We start from the raw sequence: 17,245 nt of genomic DNA on the forward strand, positions 1-17,245 counted from the left end.
GACATACAGGGGTGGATGGGAAGGGGGAAGGGAGAAGACATACAGGGGTGGATGGGAAGGGGGGAAGGAGAAGACATACAGGGGTGGATGGGAAGGGGGAAGGGAGAAGACATACAGGGGTGGATGGGAAGGGGGAAGGGAGAAGACATACAGGGGTGGATGGGAAGGGGGGAAGGAGAAGACATACAGGGGTGGATGGGAAGGGGGGAGGGAGAAGACATACAGGGGGGATGAGAAGGGGGGAGGGAGAAGACATACAGGGGTGGATGGGAAGGGGGGAAGGAGAAGACATACAGTGGTGGATGGGAAGGGGGAAGGAGAAGACATACAGGGGTGGATGGGAAGGGGGGAGGGAGAAGACATACAGGGGTGGATGGGAAGGGGGGAAGGAGAAGACATACAGTGGTGGATGGGAAGGGGGGAAGGAGAAGACATACAGGGGTGGATGGGAAGGGGGAAGGGAGAAGACATACAGGGGTGGATGGGAAGGGGGGAGGGAGATGACATACAAGGGTGAATGGGAAGGGGGGAGGGAGAAGACATACGGGGGGGATGGGAAGGGGGGAGGGAGAAGACATACAGGGGGGATGGGAAGGGGGGAGGGAGAAGACATGTAGGGGTGGATGGGAAGGGGGGGGAAGGAGAAGACATACAGGGGTGGATGGGAAGGGGGGAGGGAGAAGACATACAGGGGGGATGAGAAGGGGGGAGGGAGAAGACATACAGGGGTGGATGGGAAGGGGGGACGGAGATGACATACAAGGGTGAATGTGAAGGGGGGAGGGAGAAGACATACGGGGGGGATGGGAAGGGGGGAGGGAGAAGACATACAGGGGGGATGAGAAGGGGGGAGGGAGAAGACATACGGGGGGGATGGGAAGGGGGGAGGGAGAAGACATACGGGGGGGATGGGAAGGGGGGAGGGAGAAGACATACAGGGGGGATGAGAAGGGGGGAGGGAGAAGACATACGGGGGGGATGGGAAGGGGGGAGGGAGAAGACATACAGGGGGGATGAGAAGGGGGGAGGGAGAAGACATACAGGGGTGGATGGTGGGGGGGGCATACAGGGGTGGATAGGAAGGGGGGAGGGAGAAGACATACAGGGATGGATGGGAAGGGGGGAGGGAGAAGACATACAGGGGTGGATAGGAAGGGGGGAGGGAGAAGACATACAGGGATGGATGGGAAGGGGGGAGGGAGAAGACATACAGGGATGGATGGGAAGGGGGGAGGGAGAAGACATACAGGGATGGATAGGAAGGGGGGAGGGAGAAGACATACAGGGGGGGATAGGAAGGGGGAGGGAGAAGACATACAGGGATGGATAGGAAGGGGGGAGGGAGAAGACATACAGGGGGGGATAGGAAGGGGGAAGGGAGAAGACATACAGGGGGGGATAGGAAGGGGGGAGGGAGAAGACATACAGGGGGGGATAGGAAGGGGGGGGCTATGAGAGGGAGAAGCAGCAGCCACACATGATGTCAGCAGTACTCCCCCACTTAAACACACACAAAAGGGCAAGAAAAACACAAAACAACAGCACTGTGGACGTTGATGTTGTGTAGGGGTTTACTCCCGTAGCCTAGTCCTCTCCCGAGGTGTCCACTAGGTGGCACTATTTAACCCACAGCTGTGGGTGGATCGTGGGCATCAGGGTGGGCTTGCGTACCGCACGTCTAGGGGCCAGACCTCCTCCGAGTCCCTTGTAATCAGCCAGGGTCCAAGGTGTACCCAGTTACCATGTGTTGCCACAAGGAGGCGCTACATAGGGCTTCCTGTTGGAGAGGCTGTGTACTGGCAGGGAGAGACTTACGTGCTCGGCTCTCCTGTTGACATGACTGCTAGCCAGCGGTGAAGGCTGAGAGAGAGACGTGACAGACACACACCGCCCCACACCAACACACTAGACACTTCACAACAACCCCACTTCTTACACAAGAACGTCAGACACACACCGCCCCACACCAACAACCCCACTTCTTACACAAGAACGTCAGACACACACCACCCCACACCAACACACTAGACACTTCACAACAACCCCACTTCTTACACAACAATGTCAGACACACACCGCCCCACACCAACAACCCCACTTCTTACACAAGAATGTCAGACACACACCACCCACACCAGCACACTAGACACTTCACAACAACCCCACTTCTTACACAAGAATGTCAGACACACACCACCCCACACCAACACACTAGACACTTCACAACAACCCCACTTCTTACACAACAATGTCAGACACACACCACCCCACACCAACACACTAGACACTTCACAACAACCCCACTTCTTACACAACAATGTCAGACACACACCGCCCCACACCAACAACCCCACTTCTTACACAAGAACGTCAGACACACACCACCCCACACCAACACACTAGACACTTCACAACAACCCCACTTCTTACACAACAATGTCAGACACACACCGCCCCACACCAACAACCCCACTTCTTACACAAGAATGTCAGACACACACCACCCACACCAGCACACTAGACACTTCACAACAACCCCACTTCTTACACAACAATGTCAGACACACACCACCCCACACCAACACACTAGACACTTCACAACAACCCCACTTCTTACACAAGAATGTCAGACACACACCACCCCACACCAACACACTAGACACTTCACAACAACCCCACTTCTTACACAACAATGTCAGACACACACCACCCCACACCAACACACTAGACACTTCACAACAACCCCACTTCTTACACAACAATGTCAGACACACACCACCCCACACCAACACACTAGACACTTCACAACAACCCCACTTCTTACACAACAATGTCAGACACACACCACCCCACACCAACACACTAGACACTTCACAACAACCCCACTTCTTACACAACAATGTCAGACACACACCACCCACACCAACACACTAGACACCTCACAACAACCCCACTTCTTACACAACAATGTCAGACACACACCACCCCACACCAGCACACTAGACACTTCACAACAACCCCACTTCTTACACAAGAATGTCAGACACACACGACCCCACACCAACACACTAGACACTTCACAACAACCCCACTTCTTACACAACAATGTCAGACACACACCACCCCACACCAACACACTAGACACTTCACAACAACCCCACTTCTTACACAAGAATGTCAGACAAACACCACCCCACACCAGAACACTAGAGACTTCACAACAACCCCACTTCTTACACAAGAATGTCAGACACACACCGCCCCACACCAGCACACTAGACACTTCACAACAACCCCACTTCTTACACAACAATGTCAGACACACACCACCCCACACCAACACACTAGACACCTCACAACAACCCCACTTCTTACACAACAATGTCAGACACACACCACCCCACACCAACACACTAGACACTTCACAACAACCCCACTTCTTACACAACAATGTCAGACACACACCACCCACACCAACACACTAGACACCTCACAACAACCCCACTTCTTACACAACAATGTCAGACACACACCACCCCACACCAGCACACTAGACACTTCACAACAACCCCACTTCTTACACAAGAATGTCAGACAAACACCACCCCACACCAGAACACTAGAGACTTCACAACAACCCCACTTCTTACACAACAATGTCAGACACACACCGCCCCACACCAACACACTAGACACTTCACAACAACCCCACTTCTTACACAAGAATGTCAGACAAACACCACCCCACACCAGAACACTAGAGACTTCACAACAACCCCACTTCTTACACAAGAATGTCAGACACACACCGCCCCACACCAGCACACTAGAGACTTCACAACAACCCCACTTCTTACACAAGAATGTCAGACACACACCGCCCCACACCAGCACACTAGAGGCTTTATAAAGCCTTGTGGACAGCTACTGTAGTTGGCATCAGCGAAGGTTCAATGTCATAGTGCCATTTTAATACAATTAAACATATACTTCAAATGTGACATTCCTGCTGACTGAACGTCAGAGGTTTTGCGTGTCTGGTTTTCAAACCCTCTCTCTGTCTCACCGTCCTCATCTGTTAGCACCAGCAGTTGGTTGCTCTCTCTTTCCCCCTCCGGGTTTCGGAGGATTAGCTTCACACTGACATTGGTGTAAGGTGGAAGGTTACGGATGATGTGCTGCGGTGATACACCCATCATATCGTAACACACCTCCTCCCGCGTCTCCTCCTTTGATGGCTCCCCCCTAGGAGCAGACAGAGAAGGTGGGGTCAGGACATTAGGAGCAAAGTAAGATTTGACGCTAGATGCTGGCAGACCAGGGCCAGAAGGCATAAAGGCCCTCAGAGTAAGAGTTTGGTCTGACGTTCATCAAAACTCTGGAAATGATGTTATTTTTGTATTTTCATTAGAAGTATAAATAAGTGCATTGTATAAAAATGTGTAGGTATTGAGAACTGGTTTCAGGTCTTCATGTAATTTCAGCATAACCCTAACCCAGATTGTTGCGTTAGAGAACACACACCTGTATGACAGGTATACAGAAGTGTTATGCAGGAGTGGTATACAGAAGTGTTATACAGGTGTGGCATACCGGTGTGGTATACAGATGTGTTATACAAGAGTGTTATACAGGAGTGGTATACAGGTGTGGTATACAGGTGTGTTATACAGGAGTGGTATACAGGTGTGTTATACAGGAGTGGTATACGGGTGTGGTATACAGGTGTGGTATACAGGAGTGTTATACAGGTGTGTTATACAGGTGCCTTATACAGGTGTTTTATACAGGAGTGGTATATAGGAGTGGTATACAGGTGTGTTATACAGGTGTGTTATATAGGAGTGGTATATAGGAGTGGTATACAGGTGTGTTATACAGGTGTGTTATACAGGAGTGGTATACGGGTGTGGTATACAGGTGTGGTATACAGGAGTGTTATACAGGTGTGTTATACAGGTGCCTTATACAGGTGTTTTATACAGGAGTGGTATATAGGAGTGGTATACAGGTGTGTTATACAGGTGTGTTATACAGGAGTGGTATATAGGAGTAGTATACAGGTGTGTTATACAGGAGTGGTATACGGGGGTGGTATACAGGTGTGGTATACAGGAGTGTTATACAGGTGTGTTATATAGGTGTGGTATACAGGAGTGGTATACAGGTGCGTTATACAGGAGTGGTATACAGGTGTGGTATACAGGTGTGGTATACAGGAGTGTTATACAGGTGTGTTATACAGGAGTGGTATACAGGAGTGGTATACAGGTGCCTTATACAGGTGTATTATACAGTTGTGTTATACAGGAGTGGTATATAGGAGTGGTATACAGGTGTGTTATACAGGTGTCTTATACAGGAGTGGTATATAGGAGTGGTATACAGGTGTGTTATACAGGTGTCTTATACAGGAGTGGTATACAGGTGTGGTATACAGGTGTGGTATACAGGAGTGTTATACAGGTGTGTTATACAGGAGTGGTATACAGGAGTGGTATACAGGTGTGGTATACAGGTGTATTATACAGTTGTGTTATACAGGAGTGGTATATAGGAGTGGTATACAGGTGTGTTATACAGGTGTCTTATACAGGAGTGGTATATAGGAGTGGTATACAGGTGTGTTATACAGGAGTGGTATATAGGAGTGGTATACAGGTGTGTTATACAGGTGTATTATATAGGAGTGGTATACAGGAGTGTTATACAGGTGTGTTATATAGGAGTGGTATACAGGAGTGGTATACAGGAGTGTTATACAGGAGTGTTATACAGGTGTGTTATATAGGAGTGGTTTACAGGTGTGTTATACAGGTGTGTTATATAGGAGTGGTATACAGGAGTGGTATACAGGTGTGTTATACAGGAGTGGTATACAGGTGTGGTATACAGGTGTGTTATACAGGAGTGTTATACAGGTGTGGTATACAGGAGTGGTATACAGGAGTGTTATACAGGAGTGGTATATAGGAGTGGTATACAGGTGCGTTATACAGGTGTGTTATACAGGTGTGTTATATAGGAGTGTTATACAGGTGTGTTATACAGGTGTGTTATATAGGAGTGGTATACAGGAGTGGTATACAGGTGTGTTATACAGGAGTGGTATACAGGTGTGGTATACAGGTGTATTATACAGTTGTGTTATACAGGAGTGGTATATAGGAGTGGTATACAGGTGTGTTATACAGGTGTCTTATACAGGAGTGGTATATAGGAGTGGTATACAGGTGTGTTATACAGGAGTGGTATATAGGAGTGGTATACAGGTGTGTTATACAGGTGTATTATATAGGAGTGGTATACAGGAGTGTTATACAGGTGTGTTATACAGGTGTGTTATATAGGAGTGGTATACAGGTGTGTTATACAGGTGTGTTATATAGGAGTGGTATACAGGAGTGGTATACAGGTGTGTTATACAGGAGTGGTATACAGGTGTGGTATACAGGTGTGTTATACAGGAGTGTTATACAGGTGTGGTATACAGGAGTGGTATACAGGAGTGTTATACAGGTGTGTTATACAGGAGTGGTATATAGGAGTGGTATACAGGTGCCTTATACAGGTGTGTTATACAGGTGTGTTATATAGGAGTGGTATACAGGAGTGGTATACAGGTGTGTTATACAGGAGTGGTATCCAGGTGTGGTCTACAGGTGTTATATAGGAGCAGGGATGGGTATCATTAAGATTTTAATGGTACGATTACTCTTGCCGATACTTCTTATCGATACGGTACATTAACAGTATCTTACTGGTTCTTTTGTCATTTTTAAGAGAAATACAAAATGAATAACAGAATCAACACTGCTTTTTTGTCTGGTGTCTGGACAGAGCGTTACTTCTCATCATTAACCCATGTTTGTATACTTTAGTTAGCTCTGTGTTGGCTCCAGGCTGCAGCACACACAACACACCTGAGGTGAACGACCAGCGAGAGAGGAACTACGAGCTTGCCAGTCAAAAACTTTGCATTTCTCCACCCCGATTTGATGCACCCACCATTGTCACTAAGAGCCGACTGTGTGTGTGTGTGTGTGTGTGTGTGTGTGTGTGTGTGTGTCTGAGAGAGGCATAGAGCTGGCCCTGCCCCTCGGCTCTCACATATGACAGGCTCTGAGAGAGAGGTCTCTCTTCTGGATTGGGAATAGTGAAAATGCGTCTAAATCTTATTGCAAATGAGAAACAGAGGTGGTGAGTTAAGAGGGGAAGATAACGTTTACATAGCCTTCATAAATAGGAAATCTATTTTCTTAATTGCTCCAATACTAACAGCACAACTGTTAACGTCGCAGCTTATCAATACTATGGTCTTTAATAATTTAGTACTGGTGCCTGTTTCACACCGGGTTTCAGTATCCATCCCTATACAGGAGAGTTATACAGGTGTTACACAGATGTGTTATACAGCAGTGGTATACAGGTATTAAACAGGTGTGTTATACAGATGTTATACAGATGCTATACAGGCGTGTTATACAGGTGTGTTAAACAGGTGTTATACAGATGTTATACAGATGCTATACAGGTGTGTTATACAGGTGTTATACGGGTGTGTTATACATGTGTTAAACAGGTGTGTTATAGAGATGTTACACAGGTGTGTTATAGAGATGTTATACATGTGTTATACAGATGTGTTATACAAGTGTGTTATACAGGTGTGTTATACAGATGTCATACATGTGTGTTATACAGGTGTTATACAGACGTGTTATACAGCTGTCATACAGGTGTTTTATACATGTGCGTTATACAGATTGTGAAAGGGGTGTGTTATACAGGTGTTATACAGATGTGTTATACAAGTGTGTTATACAGGTGTGTTATACAGACGTCATACAGGTGTGTTATACAGGTGTTATACAGAATAGAGGAAGAAAGACACTTTATTTTGTCATTGTATTCTTACAACAAATGTGTTCTCTGCATGTAACCATCCTATTGTTTAGGAGCAGTGGGCAGCTACAGCACCTGGAGACCAACTCCACTTCTTCTTTCCCTTGCCTTGCTAAGGGGCACAGGCAGGAGTATTAACCCTAACATGCATGTCTTTTTGATGGTGGGAGGAAACAGCAGCACCCGGAGGAAACCCACACAGACATGGGGGATGGCTTGGGGTTTGAATCCAGGACCTTCTTGCTGTGAGGCAGCAGCACTAACCACTGGGCCACCGTGCCGATACAGGTGTTATACAGCAATACATAATGTGTGATAAAAAGGTAAAGGTGTGATTGTCCAGAAGCAGTTTCTTTATCCAAAAAAAAAAAGAAAAGAAAAAAAGAAAAGAAGGAATGCTGCTTTTAGATAATATCACATGAGGAGGAGGGGGGGGGGTGAACAAACAGCTCAAATTACAAACAATACTCCAGGGCAACTCTCTCCCATGTACATGGAAAAAGCCTTTCTTAAAGACCGACATAATATAATCAGAATATGCAACAGCCTGTATTAACCCCCCTTTTTTTGGGGGGGGGGATTTCCCCCCTTTTTCTTCCCCAATTGTACTTGGCCAATTACCCCACTCTTTCGAGCCATCCCGGTCTCTGCTCCACCCCCTCTGCTGATCCGGGGAGGGCTGCAGACTACCACATGTCTCCTCCCATACATGTGGAGTCACCAGCCGCTTCTTTTCACCTGACAGTGAGGAGTTTCACCAGGGGGACGTAGCACGTGGGAGGATCACGCTATTCCCCCCAGTTCCCCCTCCCCCCCAAACAGGCGCCCTTACTGACCAGAGGAGGCGCTAGTGCAGCGACCAGGACACATACCCACATCCGGCTTCCCACCCACAGACACGACCAATTGTGTCTGTAGGCGACGGACCAAGCTGGAGGTAATACGGGGATTCGAACTGGTGATCCCTGTGTTGGTAGTCAACAGAACAGACTGCTACGCCACGTGGACGCCCCTCCTTTTTACCTCTTTAATGTTGCTCTCTCCATAAAGGCATTTTGGAAAGGGGAGCTGCCTCAGAGTACTTATTTATTTTCTTTTGTATGTTGGCTGATTGTTTCTTCAGGTTTTAAGCAGTTTCTTCTTGGGACCAGGTGGGACCAGGTGGGACCAGCTGGGCTTCCGTTTGAGACATTTCCATTTGAGGAGGCAGACATTGTGGGACGTTAATGAGACCTGCCAGGAAACCTGACCGGCAGCACCGCCCACCACTTTTTTAACCAGTGAAGTTCACTGAATTCTTGTTTCAGGTTTTGCAGTTTCCACTATTTTGAAGAAACAGGTTAAGCTACAAAGATGTCACAAATAGTGGTTCACAGAAGAGATAATAAATCATAACAGGGTGTGTGGTTATGAGTTTCATAAATATATATATTGTATGAATGAACATAAATACATAAACTATGTGTAGAAAGCTGTCGGAGGCCTGTCAATACTTGGTCGATTCAGTGGCTATGGGGGGTATTTTGGGCCACCATGTTTGTAGTTCTTTTTTACGGTCTTTAGTGCGCTGTAAACTAAACTGAGATCAGAAGCCAAGACTCACATTCAATCTTTACTAAGAGTTGCTTTTATTTTTTTTCATACCCTGAGTTTAGCTTCTACCCTCTGGGAGGAACTTCTTCACTTGTAAGACTTCTTATCATTCTATAAAAGTATTTCTTACAAGTTTTATACACACATGACTTATGATTCAGTCAAGCAAAGCAACCATAGAAAACGTGTCGTTAGCCAGGTGAGCCTACCTTGCTGCGCCCCCCACAGGTCGGTAACTGTACTGAAGGGTGAGATTGTAGCTGTGACAGCGGGTGACGTTGTATCCAAATGGTTCCCAGCGCATGGTGATCTGTTTGGACTGGATGTCCACCACCTCCAGCCGCTGTGGGCCCTGCATGGGGTCTAAAGGAGACAAAAGTGACAAATTCATCTTTCATGACGCATCTCAGGATACATGAAGAGTCCACATCCATTCCAGAAGCTTCAGCCACTCCCCCATACACATCAATGGGGTGGAAGTGAAGCATGTTTCCAGCTTTAAATTTCTTGGAGTCCACATAAGCGAGGACTTCTCCTGGACATCAAACACCCAGGCCCTTGTGAGAAAGGCCCAACAACACCTGCAATTTCTGAGGAGGCTGAGGAGCGCCTGTCTATCCCCCAAAATTCTCACCAACTTCTACCACTGCAGCACAGAGAACATCCTGACCAGCTGCATCTCAGTGTGGTACGGCAACTACACCTCAGTAGACCAGAAAGCTCTGCAGCAGGTCGTCAAGGCGGCCCAGCATATCACCGGTACCCAGCTCCCAGCCATAAAAGACATTTATCACAAACGCTGCCTTCGAAAGGGTCTGAGCATCAGCAGAGATCCCACCCACCCCAACCATGGACTGTTCTCCCCCCTGCCCTCTGGGAGGCCCTACAGGAGCCTCAGAGCCCGCGCTACCAGGCTCAACAACAGCTTCTTTCCCCAAGCTGTTGCCCACCTGAACCTGGCTACCCACTGAATGTCTGTGGATATGTTTATACTCCTGCTTTTTTTTTTTTGACTTATTTTTAGCGTTTAATCTTCCTGTGTGTACATCTTATACTGTGTTTGTGTGTCTGTCTTGCTCTGTTTAGTGAAGCTGCAGGCCTCACTTCATTTTTACACATGTGCCTGCACATTGTTTTAATGACGACACACTGAACTGAATTGATAGAGCTGTCCATCGTTCCATTTAGGACGACTTGCCAGCTGATTTCTTTCTAGCGTGGAATTGATGCTGGAAGATGATTTTTGTGTTGAAATGGAACAGTTAGACAACTAAAAAGAAAGAAAGGTGAATCAGTTCATCTGGACACAACGTTTACTGACAGACACGTCTCATCCTCATGTAAGGGACCTCTCCAGATGATAATGAAACCTGTCAGTAAACGTTGTGTCCAGGTGAACGGAGTCACCCTTCTTTCTGTTTCTTACCTGGATTATTCAGCATGCATCAAAACACTAGCCAAAAAGGTTTTTTTATTTTATTTTCAAATCCTCTACATTTTTATTGATCACTGTAGAGACTCATGATAGAACAAGTGATGTAACTGATGTATACCTTGTTTCATACACGTTCTCTTAACATTTGCTGCAAAGTCATGATTTACACAAACGCACAAAAAGAATCAGATGGTCCTAATATCGACATGATAATATCACTGAGACAGAGAGAGACAGAGACAGAGACAGAGAGATGGGATGGGTACGGGGAGGGGGGGGGGTAAAAGCATGCCTGAAGATGAAAGAACACATCAATCTGAATGTATGTTTACACACACATCGCAGTCTTTTGAGGTGGCCATTTTAAGTGCTGTAATTCAAGATGACAGAGATCCACTTGCAGACAGCATATGAGTGAGAGACACAGAGAGACAGAGACGGAGAGAGAAAGAGACAGAGAGAGAGAGACACACAGGGAGAGAGACAAACAGACAGACAGACAGACAGACAGACAGACAGACAGACAGACAGACAGAGAGGCAGACAGACAGAGAGAGAGAGAGAGAGAGACTTTTGACTTTTAAAATAACTTTTATTTACATCACAGTAAAAAACAAACACTCCATTCCCATCAAGTCAACATTAAATAACCTGGCAAGCTAGAAAAACAAAATCACATGCATCATTACTCAATCAAACAACACACACACGACCATAATGAATTAGAAACAGAGAACAAGTGACCCATCTTCACTTAGTGAACATGAAGGAGTCCAGACTACGGGTCAGGGTGTAGAAGGCGTGCTCTATCCTCAGACGAGCCACCACCAAACCCTTCATACTCTGCACCACATCAGTCCAGCCCTGACCTAGCATCTGGTTCTTCCTGGTCTTCCAGATCGCTAGGTTAGCAGTGCCGAAAAGTTAATTGACTAGGACCAGGAGCAGTCTTTTTCTTGACGTGTATTTGGGCCCAAAAACAAACATGGGGATGGAGAAACCTTCACCCAAAGCTTCCACCCATTCCCGCAGTACCCTAAATAAGCCCACCAGTCGAGGACAAGAGACCACTAAATGCTCTAACATCTCCCTGAGTGCAAAAAGGACAGCCTTCCCCAGTGCTTGGATCGAGGTGAGCCTTGTGTCTGTTCATAGTTATTGCTCCATGTATAATCCTCCACAGGAGGTCAGCCATCCGTTTCTCAACAGGAGGCTTACACAAGATTCTCCACCTGCCTTTAGGGGTACAGTCTGAAGCAAAAACCTCAGTCCACCTCGACTTCTTGACTTCAGCCAGAGAGCAAAGGTCGAGTACCTTCACACAGCTGTAGTAAAGTTGCTTCTTCCCACAAGAGCTGAAACTACCCAGCACTGGTGTACTCAGGGAAAGAAGCAGTCCGCTCCCCCCTCGCCATGCCCCAAATGCAGGACTGACGATCAAGGAGGGAAAAAAGTACTCATTGTCATCATCCCATTGGTCAGCTAAAGCACGATTTTCGGCAAACACCCTCAGTGGCCCAGGCAGGGACTTCCAGACTTCCTCCACAACCCTCTTCAGCACTCTGGAGGACCTGATGTTGACGATGCCACCAAGTGCTTCCACGGATGTTCTCATAAGATGGCCAGTTTGGTAATGCCAGCCTCAACAAATGCAGTCTGCATCATTGCAGAGAAGAAAGTGGTATTCGTAAGGAAGTCATTGTGAAACAGCGGCTCCTCAAAAAGCCCCATTCTTGGTCGAGGGTCAGGAGTTCGTGTGACCTTCAGCATCTGCCAGGCTTCAACCACCGAGTTGTAAAAGGATGTGAGTCCAACTAGGTCAGCTTCTGTTGATCTCAGTAACAAAATCTGCTTATCCAACCCAAGCCGACCAGCTTTGAGGAAGCAGCTGGGCAGGAGCCAACCAGCAGTGACCGCAGCCATACAGCAGCCTCTGCACCGTCTGTAGTCTGAAGGCCACAGTTCTGGACCGAATGTCTATAAGGTTTTGTCCTCCCTCTGCCACAGGGAGATACAGGGCTGATGCCCTCAGCCAGTGCTGACCAGACCAGAAAAACTTCACCAGGAGCTTCTGCATCTCTTCTGCAAGGCCTGGCAGTGACACTACAACAGCGAGTCTGTGCCAGAGAGATGAGGCAACCAGGTTATTAACTATCAGAGCTCTTCCCCTGTAGGACAGCTGGGGTAGCATCCAATTCCATTTTGAAAACCTGGCTTCCACCTTCTCCGGCACTCCCTCCCAGTTCTGCCTCTGAAAGTCCTCACTTCCCAGATATACTCCTAGAACTTTAATACCTCTTACCTGCCATCTAAGATTCCCAGGAAGACTAGGAGCACTCCTCAAGTCTCACTGACCCACCAAACAAGCCTCACTTTTCCCCTAGTTGACTTTGGCTGAAGAAGCCTTTTCATACAAGGCTGGGCTTTCTTTCAATTCCTGAACATCTCCCTCTCCTTGGACAAAAACATTGATATCATCAGCGTATGCTGATACAACAACCGAAGGGGGTTGAGCTAGCTCTGGCAGAGAGAGACTCCTCAGCCTGCTCCTCAACCTACATAGGAGAGGCTCAATGGCAATGCTGTAGAGCTGGCCTGAGATGGGGCAGCCCTGCCTAATCCCTCTCCCAACTGGCACAGGACAGCTCAACCCTCCCCCCACCTTCACTACACAACACGCACCACTACACAACAGCTTTATCCAGGACACGAACCCCTCCCCAACACCAAAGGCCTGCAAGGTAGAGGAAAAAAACAGTGTGATCTACACGGTCAAAAGCCTTCTCTTGGTCAATGGACAAGATAGCAACATTTATATCATATAGCTTACATACATCAAACACATCTCTAATCAAAAACAAATTATCTACCATAGACCTGTCTGGAACACAATAGGATTGATCCGCTCCAATCACTAGTTCAATTAACAATTTCAGCCAACTTTGGAAAGGATTTTATAGTCTGCACACTAAAGAGGTACTGGTCTCCAGTTTTCCAAAAGGGCTAAATCTCCCCTCTTAGGCAGCAGAGAGAGAACTGCACGCCTGCAAGAAGCAGGAAGTGTCCCCCTTTTAAAGCGCTCTTTAAACATGTGCAGAAGATCCTTCCAAAACACTCCAGAAGTGTTTAAAAAAGTCGGATGGTAAGCCGTCTGTTCCTGGAGCCTCGCCCCACGCCACCTGAGACACCGCAGCAGTCAGTTCATCTAGCGTTATGTCCATGCTCAATGTATGCTGTTCTGCTGGACTCAGTTGGGGAAGGCCGTGTAAAAGCTCCGCAGCAGAGTCCGAATCACAGCCCTCTGCCCTGAACAAGTCAGTGTAGAAGTCCACTGCGTGCCTCCTCATCTCAGCGGAATCTGTGATCACCTTTCCATTAGGGAGACGAAGACACACCAGAGAAAGCTTGTTTGTATAAGGCCAATTTCTGCTTGAGAATTTGTAGATCGTTTTGAGTTGCACTGAAAACCATGACATAGTCAGCGTATGCTGATAAGCTAACTGCAGTGGTGATGTTCCCTGAAAAGGTTAGTCCTGTGAGCCCCTGCCTGAGCTGAAATAAAAGTGGTTCAATGGCCAGGGAGAGAGAGAGAGAAAGACAGAGAGACAGACAGACAGACAGACAGACAGACAGACAGAGACAGAGAGACACAGACAGAGAAAGAGGGAGACAGAGAGAGAGAGGGAAAGAAAGAGAGAGAGAGAGAGAGAGAGAGAGAGGGTTCATAATCATTGCTGTTGTTGCTGTTATAATCATTGTTGCTGTTGTGTTGTTGTTTTACATGCTTTGGCAATATGTACAAAAACGTATGTCATGCCAATAAAGCAAATATTGAACTGAATTGAATTGAATTGAGAGGGAGAGAGAGAGAGAGACAGAGACAGAGAGAGAGAGAGAAAGACAGACAGAGACAGAGAGAGAGAGAGAAAGACAGACAGAGACAAAGAGAGAGAGAGAGAGAAAGAGAGACAGAGAGAGAGACAAGAGAGTGAGACAGAGAGAGATGGAGAGAGAGACACACAGAGAGAGAGAACGACAGAGAGAGAGAGAGAGAGATTAATCCAGCCACTGATGCCAGTCCCAAACCTGGATAAATGTGGAGGGTTGCGTCAGGAAAGACATCCAGCATAAAGGCTTTGCTAAATCAAATATGCGGATCATAAATCAGATTTCCATACCGGATCTGTCAAGGCCCAAGTTAACAATGACCACCACCGGTACTGTTGGCCAGCAGGGTGCCGGTGGGAACTATGCTACTGTTGGGTGAAGGAGAAGGAGAAGGGGAAGGCATGTCCAGAGGCAGCGGGAGAGGAGGAAGGGTAGGAGTGTGGAGGTGAGTCAGAACTTTGAATGTTGGCACTATGACTGGTAAAGGGAGAGAGCTGGCTGATATGATGGAGAGAAGAAAGGTAGGCATACTGTGTGTGCAAGAGACCAGGTGGAAGGGGAGTAAGGCCAGGAGTATCGGAGGTGGGTTCAAACTCTACTACCATGGTGCAGATGGGGACAGAAATGGGGTAGGGGTAATTCTTAAGTAAAAGTATGTCAAGAGTGCACTGGAGGTGAAGAGAGTGTCGGACAGAGTGATGAGTATGAAGCTGGAAATCAAAGGTGTGTTGATGAATGTTATCAGAGCATTTGCCCTACAAGTTGGGTGTGAGATGGAAGAGAAAGAAGAATTCTGGAGTGAGTTGGATGAAGTGGTGGAGAGGGTACCCAAGGAGGAGAGAGTGGTGATTGTAGCGGACTTCAATGGACATGTTTGTGAAGGGAACAGAGGTGATGAGGAGGTGATGGGAAGGTATAGAGTCAAGGAGAGGAATGTGGAAGGACAGATGGTGGAGGATTTTGTGAAAAGGATGGAAATGGCTGTGGTGAATACATATTTCAGGAAGAGGGATGAACACACGGTGACGTACAAGAGTGGAGGAAAGTGAACACAGGTGGACTATATCTTATGTAGAAGGTGCGAGCTAAAAGGGATTGGAGACTGCAAGGTGGTGACAGGAGAGAACGTAGCTAGGCAGCATCGGATGGTGATCTGTAGGATGACTTTGGAGACCAAGAAGAGGAAGAGTGAAGGAGTGAAGGCAGAGCCAAGGATCAAATGGTGGAAGTTGAAGAAGGAAGACTGTTGTGTGGAGTTCAGCCAGGAGTTAAGACAGGCACTGGATGGTAGTGAAGAGTTGCTGGATGGCTGGGCAACCACTGCAGAAATAGTGAGGGAGACAGCTAGGAAGGTACTTGGTGTGTCATCACGACAGAGGAAGGAAGACAAAGAGACTTGGTGGTGGAATGAGAAAGTACAGCAAAGTATACAGAGGAAGAGGTTGGTAAAGAAGAAGTGGGATAGTCAGAGATGAAGAAAGTAGACAGGAGTACAAGGAGATGCAGCGTAAAGTGACAAGAAAGGTGGTAAAGGCAAAAGAAAAGGCGTATGGTGAGTTGTATGACAGGTTAGACACTAAGGAAAGAGAAAGGACTTGTACCGAGTGGCTAGACAGAGGGACCGAGCTGGGAAGGATGTGCAGCAAGTTAGGGCGACCCAGGATAGAGATGGAAATGTGTTGACAAGTGAGGAGAGTGTGCTGAGAAGGTGGAAGGAGTACTTTGAGGGGCTGATGAATGAAGAAAATGAGAGAGAGAGAAGGTTGGATGATGTGGGGATAGTGAATCAGAAAGTGCGGTGGATTAGTAAGGACGACGTCACGAGAGCAATGATAAGGATGAAGAGTGGAAAGGCGGTTGGTCCAGATGACATATCTGCGGAGTGTTTAGGAGAGATGGCAGTGGCGTTTTAAATAGGTTGTTTAACACAATCTTGGAAAGTGAGAGGATGCCTGAGGAGTGGAGAAGAAGCATACTGGTACCGATTTTCAAGAACAAGGGTGATGTGCAGAACTGTAGCAACCACAGAGGTATAAAGTTGATCACCCACAGCATGAAGATATGGGAAAGAGTAATAGAAGCTAGGTTAAGAGGAGAGGTGATGATCAGCAGCAGCAGTATGGTTTCATGCCATGAAAGAGCATCACAGATGTGATGTTTGCTTTGAGAATGTTGATGGAGAAGTATAGAGAAGGCCAGAAGGAGTTACATTGTGTCTTTGTAGATTTAGAGAAAGCATACGACAGGGTACCGAGAGAGGAGGTGTGGTATTGTATGAGGAAGTCAGGAGCTGCAGAGAAGTATGTAGGAGTGGTGCAGGATATGTATGAGGGAAGTGTGACAGTGGTGAGGTGTGTGGTAGGAATGACAGATGGGTTCAAGGTGGAGGTGGAATTACATCAAGGATCGGCTCTGAGCCCTTTC

General features: G+C 47.2%; 1 protein-coding gene across 3 annotated transcripts in view; it reads right to left on the bottom strand.

The window, feature by feature from the left end:
* LOC130129970 (receptor-type tyrosine-protein phosphatase mu-like) overlaps positions 1-17,245 on the bottom strand; it is a 390,986-nt gene that overhangs the window by 175,441 nt on the left and 198,300 nt on the right. For all 3 annotated transcript variants that reach the window (XM_056299678.1, XM_056299677.1, XM_056299679.1), the window contains exons 10-11: positions 9,708-9,861; positions 4,067-4,245 (exon numbers count right to left, since the gene is read on the bottom strand). In XM_056299678.1, the coding sequence (XP_056155653.1) occupies positions 4,067-4,245; positions 9,708-9,861 (333 nt within the window). The remainder of the gene's footprint in view (positions 1-4,066; positions 4,246-9,707; positions 9,862-17,245) is intronic.

The sequence above is a fragment of the Lampris incognitus genome, chromosome 19 (genome assembly GCF_029633865.1).
Source record: "Lampris incognitus isolate fLamInc1 chromosome 19, fLamInc1.hap2, whole genome shotgun sequence".
NCBI classification, from domain to species: Eukaryota; Metazoa; Chordata; class Actinopteri; order Lampriformes; family Lampridae; genus Lampris; species Lampris incognitus.